This window comes from Bombina bombina, chromosome 7, assembly GCF_027579735.1.
Source record: "Bombina bombina isolate aBomBom1 chromosome 7, aBomBom1.pri, whole genome shotgun sequence".
Lineage (NCBI taxonomy): Eukaryota > Metazoa > Chordata > Amphibia > Anura > Bombinatoridae > Bombina > Bombina bombina.
This window is the reverse complement of record NC_069505.1, coordinates 561,882,757-561,897,893: the sequence shown is the minus strand read 5'-3', so window position 1 is coordinate 561,897,893 and position 15,137 is coordinate 561,882,757. Positions and strand designations below refer to the sequence as shown.

At 39.1% G+C, this 15,137-nt stretch overlaps 1 protein-coding gene across 1 annotated transcript in view; it reads left to right on the top strand.

The window, feature by feature from the left end:
- LOC128667056 (uncharacterized) overlaps positions 1-15,137 on the top strand; it is a 342,615-nt gene that overhangs the window by 178,718 nt on the left and 148,760 nt on the right. The window contains exon 3 of the mRNA XM_053721939.1: positions 14,711-14,788. Coding sequence (XP_053577914.1) covers positions 14,711-14,788 — 78 coding nt within the window. The remainder of the gene's footprint in view (positions 1-14,710; positions 14,789-15,137) is intronic.

Here is a 15,137-nt window from a genome sequence, read left to right as displayed (position 1 = left end):
TGTAAATCACAATACAGATTGTGCAACAATGCAAGCAAGGCAACCGACAGCAGTTAATACAATCACATAACGCTATGAAACAAAGCGTACGGGTACTCACATATGTCCGTCTTCAAGTAAATTCATTGAGAGTCACATATCCTGTGGTGCGAGTCCGGATCCATGAGAGTTCAGTTCATGAAGAGGTAAGAAAGTTGATCCGGCGTCTCAAGCATCCATTTATCCCCCAAGCCGGTCGAACCAGAAGTGAAACATAGCCGTGTGACTTGTTAGCCCGGAGTGCCGTAGCCAGTAGAGGAGAACCAGTCCTCAGTGATACATGCGTGTAAAAGAAGGAGCAGGCTCTGCATACACAGATTAATGCAAAAAATATCCCAATGTTTATTGGAAAAAATATACAGTAAATACCAATCCAACAAGGGGTGGGTGATGCTTCAAAGCAACTCCAAGACAGGCATAGAGTGGACAGAGGCAGTGATCTGACGCCTTTCGCGCCCCCTACAGGCGCTTACTCATAGATCTATTGTATGCTTAGATAGTATGCTTTATATACGCTTCCCTTAACAAGTGATATTAACCCTATCATAACCTTAGGAAAACGGAAAATGAAGGAAAGGCTCCTATATTAAAAAAGACCTCTCAATATATTAGCAAAAGACAGTTGACTATGTATTTATTTTATAAAACTTAAAACTGCTAGTTCCAAAAAAGTACCTTATATTAATTACTGAATCTGAGCAGACTATTATATTAGTGGGCATACTAAGGCTTCTATTACCTTATAGCTATTAAAGCCTAACTCACAACATTGAAAGTGTTAACAAATGCCCAGAAACCTAAATAAGCCTCGTTTTACATGTGACACTGTATAAGGACAGAAAATAACAGGTAATGTTTATAATGGAGCATAAACCAGTGGTATACTCTGAACTATGCTAGTAATTATGCCTTAGTAAAATGAGAGAGGGTACAAGATACAAGGATACACACTGTATTATCAAATCTTAAGATAATATAAACACACATGTAAATATAGAATGAGGAAGTTATAGGGTACTCCAATACAGACAGATTAGACATCAATAAAAAATTGATGTCACATTCTCTATTTAGTCCTGACAGACTTCTGGTCTGCAATTGGAGTATCCAATACATCTCCTTTCTTTGTAATATATTGTATCTGTTTCTACCTCTGGGCGGTACATTGGCAACATCAATTATGCGTATAGAAACATCAGCTATATTTGAAAAATGTTCCCCATTGAAGTGGTTAGCTATAGCTGATTCCTTTACATAATTTTTGGTGTCATTAAGATGTTCACTGAACCTCTTTCTGACCTCCCTTGAGGTTTGACCAACATACTGCATCTGACATAGATTGCATGTAAGTAGGTAGACAGCAAAAGTTGTACCAAAGTTGGCATTATGAAATACATTGGATCTTAAAAAAGACTGATAGCAAGAGGATATAATGCACGTTCCTTAGAAAAATGTAGAACAGAGATTCAGTCTTATGAGGCCAGTAAGTATAGTTCAAAAGAGAATTCTTATAAAAAGGCCATAGTATTCACCACAGAATATACTAGCCAATATTCAAAAATAGCTAAAATCTTACAAAAACATCTGCATATTCTTGAAGGAGATCCTACATTGGCCCCTATAATAAAGAATTGTAAATTTGTGTCTAAAAAACCTCATACCCTAGCTAGAAGTCTCTCTCCTAGTAATATTACCAGGACCTGTCCAGTGAACTCTAGGTGGCTTACTAGACAGGGGAATTTCAAATGTCTGAGTAGAAATTGTGGTATGTGTGCCTATATGAGCGGAGGTAATTATTTCATCAGCAGTATTACCAGACGCAGATATGACATTAATTTCAATGCCAACTGTGGTACAACTTTTGCTGTCTACCTACTTACATGCAATCTATGTCAGATGCAGTATGTTGGTCAAACCTCTTGAGATAAGTCTTTTTTAATATAGGAGCCTTTCCTTCATTTTCCGTTTTCCTAAGGTTATGATTGGGTTAATATCACTTGTTAAGGGAAGCATATATAAAGCATACTATCTAGGCATACAATAGATCTGTGAGTAAGCGCCTGTAGGGGGCACGAAACGCGTCAGATCACTGCCTCTGTCCACTCTATGCATGTCTTGGAGTTCTTACCTCTTCATGAACTGAACTCTCAGGGATCTGGACTCGCACCACAGGATATGTGACTCTCAGTGAATTTACTTTAAGACGGACATATACCTCATACCCTAGCTAGAAGTCTCTCTCCTAGTAATATTTTGAGGACCTGTCAAGTGAACTCTAGGTGGCTTACTAGACAGGGGAATTTCAAATGTCTGAGTAGAAATTGTGGTATGTGTGCCTATATGAGCAGAGGTAATTATTTCATCAGTAGTATTACCAGACGCAGATATGACATTAATTTCAATGCCAACTGTGGTACAACGTTTGCTGTCTACCTACTTACATGCAATCTATGTCCGATGCAGTATGTTGGTCAAACCTCTAGGGAGGTCAGAAAGAGGTTCAGTGAACATCTTAGGGCCACCAAAAATGATGTAAAGGAATCAGCTATATTCTAGCTGATGTTTCTATACGCATAATTGATGTTGCCAATGTACCGCCCAGAGGTGGAAACAGATACAATATATTACAAAGAAAGGAGATTCATTGGATACTCCAATTGCAGACCAGAAGTCAGTCAGGACAAAATAGAGAATGTGACATCAATTTTTTTATTGATGTCTAATCTGTCTGTATTGGAGTACCCTATAACTTCTTCATTCTATATTTACATGTGTGTTTATATTATCTTAAGATTTGATAATACAGTGTGTATCCTTGTATCTTGTACCCTCTCTCACTTTACTAAGGCATAATTACCAGCATAGTTCAGAGTATACCACTGGTTTATGCTCCATTATAAACATTACCTGTTCTTTTCTGTCCTTATACAGTGTCACATGTAAAACGAGGCTTATTTAGGTTTCTTGGCATTTGTTAACACTTTCAATGTTGTGAGTTAGGCTTTAATAGATATAAGGTAATAGAAGCCTTAGTATGCCCACTAATATAATAGTCCGCTCAGATTCAGTAATTAATATAAGGTACTTTTTTGGAACTAGCAGTTTTAAGTTTTATAAAATAAATACATAGTCTACTGTATTTTGCTAATATATTGAGATAAGTCTTTTTTAATATAGGAGCCTTTCCTTCATTTTCCATTTTCCCAAGGTTATGATAGGGTTAATATCACTTGTTAAGGGAAGCGTATATAAAGCATACTATCTAAGCATACAATAGATCTATGAGTAAGCGCCTGTAGGGGGCGCGAAACGCGTCAGATCACTGCCTCTGTCCACTCTATGCCTGTCTTGAAGTTGCTTTGAAGCATCACCCACCCTTTGTTGGATTGGAATTTACTGTATATTTTTTCTAATAAACATTGGGATATTTTTTGCATTAATCTGTGTATGCAGTGCCTGCTCCTTCTTTTACACGCAAGACCCTATTCGGGCCTGAGTTGAAGGAAATCATTTCTGACATTACTGGAGGTAAAGGTCATGCTCTACCTCAGGATAAGTCTGTTAAGATGAGGGGTAAACAAAATAATTTTTGTTCCTTTCGAAATTTTAAAGGAGTACCACAGCACCCAGGATCTTCACGAAGGTTCTAGGGTCCCTTCTGGTGGTTCTCAGGCCGCGGGGCATAGCAGTGGCGCCTTATCTGGATGATATTTTGATTCAGGCATCAACTTATCATCTGACGAAATCTCATACATACACAGTGTTGTCCTTTCTGAGAACTCACGGATGGAAGGTGAACCTAGAAAAGAGTTCACTAGTTCCACAGACAAGGGTTCCCTTCTTGGGAACTCTGATAGATTCTGTAGACATGAAAATATTTCTGACATAGGTCAGAAAGCCAAAAATTCTAAATACTTGCCGAGCCCTTCAGTCCAATCCTCGGCCATCAGTGGCTCAGTGTATGGAGGTAATTGGATTAATGGTAGCGGCAATGGACATCATTCCGTTTGCTCGTTTTCATCTCAGACCACTGCAGCTGTGCATGCTCGGACAGTGGAATGGGGACTATGCAAATTTATCTTCTCCGATAAATCTGGATGAAGAGACCATAGACTCTCTTCTTTGGTGGTTGTCGCCGGATCATCTGTCCCAGGGGACGTGTTTCCGCAGACCCTCGTGGGTGATAGTGACAACGGACGCCAGTCTTCTGGGCTGGGGTGCAGTCTGGAATTCCCTGAAGGCTCAGGGTGTATCGACTCAGGTGGAGTCTCTACTTCCAATCAATATTCTGGAATTGAGAGCAATATTCAATGCGCTTCAGGCATTGCCTCAGTTGGCTTTGGCCAAATTCATCAGATTCGAGTCGGACAACATCACGACTGTGGCTTATATCAATCATCAGGGGGGAACGAGGAGTTCCTTAGCGATGACAGAAGTATCCAAGATAATTCGATGGGCGGAGGCCCACTCGTGTTATCTGTCAGCAATCTACATCCCAGGAGTAGACAACTGGGAAGCAGATTTTTTAAGCCGACAGGCCTTTCACCCGGGGGAGTGGGAACTCCATCCGGAGGTATTTGCCTCACTGATTCTCCGATGGGGCAGACCGGAATTGGATCTGATGGCATCTCGACAGAATGCCAAACTTCCAAGATACGAGGGATCCTCAGGCCAAACTGATAGATGCCTTGGCAGTGCCTTGGTCGCTCAGCCTAGCTTATGTGTTTCCACCGTTTCGTCTCCTTCCCCGCGTGATTGCTTGGATCAAACAGGAGAGAGCTTCAGTAATTCTGATTGTGCCTGCGTGGCCACGCAGGACTTGGTATGCAGATCTAGTGGACATGTCCTCTCTGCCACCGTGGAAACTTCCATTGAGACGGGACCTTCTCATTCAAGGGCCTTTCCAGGGGGGCGGAGCTAACATCAGAAGAGACAAGACGTACTATCCATGGGCTCCTGTAAAATCAACATTCATTAAGCCTAATAGAGTGTATAATTTATAATTTCTAACTAAGTTCTGGTTCCACACTTATGTGAGGGGGAAAGTAACCCTTTAACAGCCTTATTTCACGAAACCTTAAACTTCTATTACGGCAACGGCTGGGAAGCACACCGCTTGGTAGAGCCACAAGGTAGAACTGATTACTAGCCAGCTAGATATGGCAGACTTTTATGAACAATTATTAATTTTATTAATTATCTCTAATAGCCCTCACTCATTGCAAACCTAACTGCTATTACTCTAAGACATTACTTAATTCTATCATTCTGAGAAGCACGATGGGGAAATGCAAGCAGCATCGAGCTTTTAGATTCCCTAACCGCTTATGCCCTTCTCTGAACAATCCATAGTCATTTATTACAGACTTAGGTTTATATAATACCTTCTCTCTCTGTACTAAAGTTATATTACCCCCCTGTGCTTGGCTTCACCATTTATGAGACTTTAGTGGCATTCTTAATCTAGTTCTCAACTTGCTAAATATGTTGACTCACTGGCGCTTTAAATTTAGAAACAGAGAACATTCTCTCATTACTGTATTGAACCCAACACTCCTGCTGTTCCTTTTTAAACCTCATTTTATAACAAGTGTAGTGAGTTCACTAATTGAAGAAAGTTTCTGTTTGTAAATCGTTTATATACCTACATCAATAACATTCATAAGTCTTATTTTATTAGCTCTGGTATTAATTGGTTAATTGTTGAAACTTTAGCATTCCCATATCTTTTGCCCCACCACTATATGACTCATTTTGCTTCTTCATTAAATGTATGGTTGGATTCCATTGTCTTTGACCGTAAAATATCAACTAAGATGTGTATCTTAACACCTCCCCCCCCCTTTCCATTTTCCCCCATACTCCGAGTGGCTCTTGCCCGCCGTTTTCCTTTCTCTCTCCTATATACTATGACCTAAGTCTGGCCATCACAGAAACCAACTCTATTTGATATAATAAAAAAATGGAGTTCCATTTCCTATCGCCCAAACCCTTTTACTCCACCTAATCAGGACATGACATATAACCTCCTAATTGTTTACTAAAATACGTCGTATTTTTTCTTCTCCTTTTTTTTTTTTTTTTTTTTTTTTTTATCTCTAGGGTATAGATCTTTTTCCTTTTTCTAAATAGACAAGTACTAAAAAAAAAAACACACAAGGAAACCTTGCTGGAACACACAGTTTTTATGCTTGGAGAAATATAATTGTATGTGAAAATAGGAAGGATATTTTCCCTTTAACAGGCCTAGGATATGGATTTTAATCCATGGTCTGTAAGAATATATATCAATTCAATGTTGAAGCTGTCGAGAGATGCTATTACAGACCATTATTGTGCCTCACTGAATTATTAAATTAATCCCAAAGATCCACTATTATTGATTCCAATATTGGGATGTACAGGCCTGAGGCATATACCACTCGGTTCTATATAATTGTGGCACTCGCAGGCATCAAAATCTGGGAAATACCCATCAATATATATATATTATATAATAGCAACCTAAATTTCACAAGATATCTAACTTGACCAAGTGTCAGATTGCACTAATATACATGCTATATAGCGGACGCTATAATTCTCTAACTATAACAGTGTTTAAGGTAAATGGCTATTATCGCTACAGTTAGATTGCATGTTTTTCCAGAGTTCACTTGGACAGAGTCTCTCTCTATCTCTCTCTCTCTCTCTCTCTCTTGCTCTCTTTCTCTCTTGCTCTCTTTCTCTCTTTCTCGCTTTCTCTCTCTTTCTCTCTTTCTCTCTCTCTCTCTCTCTCTCTCTCTTTCTCTCTCTCTTTCTATCTCTCTCTCTCTCTCTCTCTCTCTCTCTCTCTCTCTCTCTCTTTCTCTCTCTCTCTTTCTCTCTCTCTCTCTCTCTCTTTCTCTCTCTCTTTCTTTTTCTTTCTCTACAGTCTATATATAAACTAAATAAATTCCCCTTTTGGGTATACAGCCAAGGTGAGGTAAAGTTCATTCTTGAAAAAGGCACATAGAGCACTATAACAGAGTGATATAAAATGCATACCTTTATTGAAGTTGTATACAAACACAGTTGTTTAAGAGCAATGTAGTTACCAGGAGACGTAGGTACTAGCAGAGGGTGTCATCATCTGATGCATTTCATGCCTTACTGGCACTTTGACAAAGCACCAGTAAGGCGTGAAACACGTCAGATGACGACTCCCTCCGCTAGTACCTATGTCACCTGGTAACTACATTGCTCTTAAACTACTGTGTTTTCTTTTGCATGATATACCGAGTCCACGGATTCATCCTAACTTGTGGGATATTGTCCTTCCTGACAGGAAGTAGCAAAGAGAGCACCACAGCAGAGCTGTCTATATAGCTCCCCCCTTAACTCCGCCCCCCAGTCATTCTCTTTGCTGGCTCTAAGTAGGAAGAGTAAAGAGAAGAGGTGTTACCAGGAAAATTTATCATAAGATATGGCGTAAATATCTTTTTTGGTGCAAATCCAAAGGCTTCTCCTGGAGTAAAATCAGGATTCCTAGGATTTTGTCTTTTCTCCAAGAGGGATTATCAGCTACTTCTCTAAAGGGACAGATATCTGCTCTGTCTATTTTGTTGCACAAGCATCTGGCAGATGTTCCAGACGTTCAGGCTTTTTGTCAGGCTTTAGTTAGAATTAAGCCTGTGTTTAAACCTATTGCTCCGACATGGAGTCTAAATTTAGTTCTTAGAGTTCTTCAGGGGGTTCCGTTTGAACCCATGCATTCCATGCATTCCATAGATATTAAGCTTTTATCTTGGAAATTTTTGTTCCTATTTGCTATCTCTTCAGCTCGAAGAGTTTCTGAACTATTTGCATTACAACGTGACTCACCTTATCTGGTGTTCCATGCTGATAAGGTGGTTTTGCGTACCAAGCCTGGGTTCCTACCTAAGGTTGTTACTAACAGGAATATCAATCAAGAAATTGTTGTTCCTTCTTTGTGTCCTAATCCTTCTTGTAAGAAGGAACGTCTGTTGCACAACTTGGACGTGGTTCGTGCTTTGAAATTTTATTTGCAGGCAACCAAAGATTTTCATCAAACATCTTCTTTGTTTGTTGTCTATTCTGGAAAGCGTAGGGGTCAAAAGGCTACGGCGACTTCTCTTTCCTTTTGGCTGAAAAGCATAATCCGTTTGGTTTATGAGACTGCTGGACAGCAGCCTCCTGAAAGGATTACAGCTCATTCTACTAGAGCGGTAGCTTTCACATGGGCTTTTAAAAATTATGCTTCTGTTGAACAGATTTGTAAGGCTGCGACTTGGTCTTCGCTTCATACCTTTTCAAAATTTTACACATTTGATACTTTTGCTTCTTTGGAGGCTATTTTTGGGAGAATGGTGCCTTCCGTTTAGGTTCCTGTCTTGTCCCTCCCTTCATCCGTGTCCTAAAGCTTTGGTATTGGTATCCCACAAGTTAGGATGAATCCGTGGACTCGGTACATCATGCAAAAGAAAACAAAATTTATGCTTACCTGATAAATTTCTTTCTTTTGCGATGTACCGAGTCCACGGCCCGCCCTGTCTATTCAAGACAGATAGTATTTTTTTATGTAAACTTCAGTCACCTCTGCACCTTATAGTTTCTCCTTTTCTTCCTTGGCCTTCGGTCGAATGACTGGGGGGTGGAGTTAAGGGGGGAGCTATATAGACAGCTCTGCTGTGGTGCTCTCTTTGCTACTTCCTGTCAGGAAGGACAATGTCCCACAAGTTAGGATGAATCCGTGGACTTGGTACATCGCAAAAGAAAGAAATTTATCAGGTAAGCATAAATTTTGTTTTTATACAACTTCAAAAAAGGTATGCAATTTATATCACTCCGTTATAGTGCTTTATGTGCCATTTTCAACACACAAACTAGCTGAATAATTATGTAACAAAGTTCACTGTTCATATAACTATAAGTTCAATATCATAAATAAATCCTAAAATGTATCAAATAAAAATAAATCAGAGTATATATATATAGAACAAAAACAAATCTGAGCTCAGAGTTACCATAAATATACAATGAATAACTATTAAAAACATCCGTTGTGAGGCTCAAAATGTGTTTATATGGCACAAGCTATAGGCACAGATAATGTTTGTATGAAGCCCACAGTCTGCAATAATTAATCTAAGATAGGGCACAAAGTTCCAGTTATAAAATTCAATCATAAAGTGCAGATGTAATGAAGAGGTCTGATTCTCCCAAGAAATACAATAAAAGTTTGTGGAGGATGAAGTTCACGTACCAGCCGGGCTTACCCGGGGAATTTTACCAGAATTAGTTGGTGTACGGTGGATATCAAGAGTGTTCTTACCGCCAGGGTGACATTGCCTTTGAGTAGCGTCTTCTCTCCGTATTCAGTGATGTTTCCAGTGTCTTCAGTCACTGCGGGCGGAAGGATCCATGAATACACATGTGTATTCGATAACATGCAACTGTTACACCAATCAGAAGCTCTGTTTTTACGCTTCCTCCTCTCTTGTATGTTCTATTATCCTAGGTTGTTGGATAGTGTTTCTGAAGGGTAGATTAAAGTCTTGGTAGTATGAGTCAGTGAACGTTCACAGAAATTTCGGCTACCTGTGATGGCAGAATGATTTGCTACGCATTTCGGTGCTGTCTCTTGAGCCTTTATCAAGTGTGGTATGCTTATGGTAGCAACTGAATATTTATACCATTCCTTAAGGACTTTCCCTTCAGCTAACAATCCAAACAGTCTTTGTAACAAGTTCATACATATAGTGCTCATGATATGTATACACTCCTAAGCCTACAGCGTACTGAGCCTACAGTGTGATTAATTTGTTCCTGATTATCCATTTACTTGCTAAAACATATTACATTGTTTACAGATAGCTAATTTACCTTTATTTTTTTATTTGAAATAACAGATATTGTCTCTTGTATGCCCACTTATACTGAAAATGTCATTACTTAAAGGACAGTCTACTCCAGAATTGTTATTGTTCAAAAAGACAGATAATCCCTTTAGTATTAATTCCCCAGTTTTGCATAACCAACATGGTTATATTAATATACTTTTTACCTCTGTGATTACCTTGTCTCTAAGCCTCTGCAGTCTGCCCCCTTATCTCAATGCTTTTGACAGACTTGGGAGTGAGCACAATGTTATCTTCATTGCTCACATGAGCTAGCTTTGTCTAGCTGTGAAAAACTTTCAAAATGGACTGAGATAAGAGGTGACCTTCAAGGATTTAGGAATTTGCATATGAGCCTACCTAGCTTAGCTAACGAAGAATACCAAGAAAACAAAGCAAATTTGGTGATTAAAGTAAATTTAAAAGTTGTTTAAAATCATGAAAGTTTAATTTTGACTAGACTGTCCCTTTAAGTACTTGTTTACATATCACCTTTATAACCAGAAAGTTTAGAACAAAACATGCTCTCAGTGGGGTATTTGGCATAATGGTACTAAATATCAAATTTCTATTGTTCACTTTAAGTATTAAAATAAGATAAGGGGATTTTTTGTAAATATGGAGAGGCATAAGATAATTAGATCTGCTCTCCCTGCAAGCTCAGGCAATTTGATTGGGTTGTGGTTTAAGTTAGCAAAGACAGCTGTTTCATATTCAAAAGGAACATGAGAATGTCCCCATACATTTTAAACTCTGCTGCTGGTATAACAGCTCCTTGTAAACACATTAAGTGGAGAACAATTTTAAAGCCTATTTCAATTGCTTTATAAAACCAATTTTTCTTCTACAATGAGTCCACGGATTTCATCCTTACTTGTGGGATATTAACCTCCTGCTAACAGGAAGTGGCAAAGAGCACCACAGGAGAGCTGTATATATAGCTCCTCCCTTCCCTCCACCCCCAGTCATTCTCTTTGCCTGTGTTAGTAATAGGAAGAGGTAAAGTGAGGTGTTAGTTTTAGATTCTTCAATCAAGAAGTTTTTTTTTATTTTAAATGGTACCGGTGAGTACTATTTTCCTCAGGGAGATATGGAAGAAGATTTCTGCCCTGAGGTTGATGATCTTAGCAGATGTAACTAAGATCCATGTTGGTTCCCACAGAGCTTCTGAAGGTAGTGCAAGAGAAATCTTCAGTGTGGAGAACGGTTTCATGCTACAAGCAGCATGGTATGTTCAGCCTTTTATTTCTGAGGAGACTTGGTATATCAGAACTGGCTGACATTTTTTCCCTGCAAGGGAAGGGGTAAGCAGTAGACCTGTACACAGAGGGTATTACTGAAAATCCTGTGTTTATACATTTTACTTGACATTGTATTGGGCTGAGAGCAATATTCAATGGGGCACTGGGAGAGGCAGCTTGACGTTTTTATTTTATACTGAAAAAGGGTGTGTGTACAAGCGCTAAGGTAATCCCCAAGCTGTATCCAAACAGAGATCCTAACCAACCTCCAAAAAATGGAAAGGCCCTTTTTTGAGGGCAGAAACGCGTTGACATATTGGGACACTTTTTAGGATACCATAGGAGCAGCTGACAGGTGCTAGGATCCAATCAGCTACTTCAGCAACCACACTCAGGAATTTGGATCTGTTAAAGTAACTAACATTGGAAGGAATCAATTTCCTCACTTTCACCTTGCTTTTCATCACCCATTTTTTCCATTTTTTAGTTTTGATTGACTTATTTTTGTTCTTCACTAACATTTGTTGATCAACTTTTTGAACACTTTTTTGGATTATATTTTATATTTTATTTTTTTATTTTTTATGTTATTGCATATTGTGTATATTATTTTTTATGTTATTGCATATTGTGTATTTTATTTAATTATATCTTAACCTCACTGGATTAAGTAGCTAGCATTTTTATATCCATTTGCACTCACTCACTATTTGATTGTATCTATACAATTATTTTGCTACCCCCCTTTTTTTTTTGCACTGCAGTGCATTTTTCTATTTTTTGGAACACTATTTTTCTAACACTAATTTTGAACACTATTGTTTGTATTATTGTTTATTAGTTTTTTGCTTGATGCACTTGCTACAGTTGTACTTAGGCTAATTCTGTTTTATCAGTATACACTCTTATTCTGGTGTACCACTCACACTGATCACCTGTTATTACCTCTGTTTTTATTGTAATTATCAGCTTTGGCCCTTTGAGCCGCTTCTGTAAGATATTCCTGTATTTGTAATTTTATTTATATGTGCTTTTTACATTTTTTATATATAGTCTTTTATTACTGATGCTTTTTAACATGGTTCATTAAATAATCTTCTTTTATCTCTCTGTGAGTATATTTATCCCTTGGCCTCTTGTTGGCGCTGTATTCACTTCTTACTACTTGTTTTTATTTTATACCAAAAGAGTCAGGAGGGCTGCAGTATTTTTAATAGTGTTTAAGGGGACCACATGGCTTAATTTTCAAACCGCTTCCCATGCGGTTATACAGACTGTGAGAATGACGTCCATGATGGGCGGGGCCTATTTCACATGCTCAGACGCGCAGTTTACTCTGACTGAGAAGGCAGCAGGCACCAAGAAGGATTGGAGAAAATATCACGACTGTGGCTTATATCAATAATCAGGGGGGAACGAGGAGTTCCTTAGCGATGATAGAAGTATCCAAGCTAATTCAATGGGTGGAGGCCCACTCTTGTTATCTGTCGGCAATCTACATCCCAGGAGTAGAGAACTGGGAGGCGGATTTTCTAAGTCGACAGACTTTTCATCCGGGGGAGTGGGAACTCCACCCGGAGGTGTTTGCCTCACTGATTCTCCAATGGGGCAGACCGGAATTGGATCTGATGGCATCTCGACAGAATGCCAAGCTTCCAAGATATGGATCCAGGTTGAGGGATCCTCAGGCCGAACTGATAGATGCCTTGGCAGTGCCTTGGTCATTCAGCCTAGCTTATGTGTTTCCACCGTTTCCTCTCCTTCTACGCATGATTGCTTGGATCAAACAGGAGAGAGCTTCGGTAATCCTGATCGCTCCTGCGTGGCCACCCAGGACTTAATATGCGGATCTAGTGGACATGTCCTCTCTGCCACTGTGGAAACTTCTTTTGAGACAGGACCTTCTCATTCAAGGACCTTTCCAACATCCAAATCTAAATTCTCTGCAGCTGACTGCGTGGAGATTGTACGCTTGATTTTATCTAAGCGGGGATTCTCAGATTCGGTCATTGATACTTTGATACAGGCGCATAAACCTGTCACTAGAAAGATCTATCATAAGATATGGCGTATATATCTTTTTTGGTGTGAATCCAAGGGCTACTCATGGAGTAAAGTTAGGATTCCCAGAATTCTGTCTTTTCTCCAAGAAGGATTGGAGAAAGGGTTATCAGCGAGTTCCTTAAAGCGACAGATTTCTGCTTTGTCAATTTTGCTTTACAAACGTTTGGCAGATGTTCCAGATGTTCAGTCTTTTTTTCAGGCTCTAACCAGAATTAAGCCTGTATTTAGACTAATTACTCCTTCCTGGAGTTTGAATTTAGTTCTTAGAGTTCTTCAAGGGGTTCTGTTTGAACCCATGCATTCCATAGATATTAAATTGTTATCTTAGAAAGTTTTGTTTTTGGTTGCTATTTCTTCTGCTCGTAGAGTTTCTGAGCTTTCAGCGTTACAATGTGATTCGCCTTATCTTTTATTTCATTCTGATAAGGTGGTTTTGCGTACTAAACCTGGATTCCTTCCTAAGGTTGTTTCAAATAAGAATATTAATCAGCAAATTGTTGTTCCTTCCTTGTGTCCTAATCCTTCTTCTAAGAAGGAGCGTCTGTTACATAACCTGGACATGGTCCGTGCTTTGAAGTTTTACTTACAGGCGACTAAGGATTTCCGTCAATCATCTTCATTATTCATAGCTTATTCTGGAAAGCGTAGGGGTCAGAAAGCTACGGCTACCTCTCTTTCTTTTTGGCTGAGGTGTATCATCCGCCTGGCATATGAGACTGCTGGACAGCAGCCTCCTGAAATAATTATGGCTCATTCTACTAGGGCTGTGGCTTCCACATGGGCTTTTAAAAACAATGCTTCTGTTGAACAGATTTGCAAGGCTGCAACTTGGCCGTCTCTTCATACTTTTTTCAAATTTTCCAAATTTGATACTTTTGCTTCTTCTGAGGCTGTTTTTGGGAGAAAGGTTCTTCAAGCAGTGGTGCCTTCCATTTAGGTCTCTGTCTTGTCCCTCCCATTTCATCCGTGTCTTGTAGCTTTGGTATTGTATCCCACAAGTAAGGATGAAATCCGTGGACTCGTCGTATCTTGTAGAAGAAAAGTAAATTTATGCTTACCTGATAAATTAATTTATTCTACGATACAATGATACCATGGCCCTCCCTGTAATTTTTCAGACAGATTTAGATTATATTTTTTATAACTTCAGTCACCTCTGCACCTTTTAGCTTTTTCTTTCTCTTCCTAAACCTTCGGTCGAATGACTGGGGGTGGAGGGAAGGGAGGAGCTATATATACAGCTCTACTGTGGTGCTCTTTGCCACTTCCTGTTAGCAGGAGGTTAATATCCCACAAGTAAGGATGAAATCCGTGGACTTGTCGTATTGTAGAAGAAATTAATTTATCAGGTAAGCATAAATTTACTTTTTTTTTTTTTACAACAGATTCTCTTTAGAATATCTCTGGTACTTGCTCTTTAAAAGAGCAAAAACAAATAGCAATGTAATTAATTATTTATCGGTAATCTGTTTTTATTTTCCATTTTAGAAAAACTGTTGTACAAAGATCAAATAAGCCATCATCTATTGGAAAAATTGATGAGCTTTGTTCAGTCCAGAGGTGCAGGTAAGTCCTAATGACCCCTAGTTCAAAATCTGTTACAGGACCCCAAATGATTTCAGTACCAACGCTCTTTATGCTATCTATTTGCCCACATCACAACCTAAATCATATGCATGCCCCTATGCCAGCTCAGATCAGAGCCCTAGTTAAATACATGCAAACCTTTTATATGGGAATTATGTCCACATTAGACCCTAGACAAGTGATAGCTAACCTTGGCACCCCAGATATTTTGGAACTACATTTCCCATGATGCTTAGGCACTCTACACTCTAGTAAAGCATCATGGGAAATGTTCAGAAACAACAGGGATACCAAGGTTAGCCACCACTGCCCTAGACCATATTCCTGT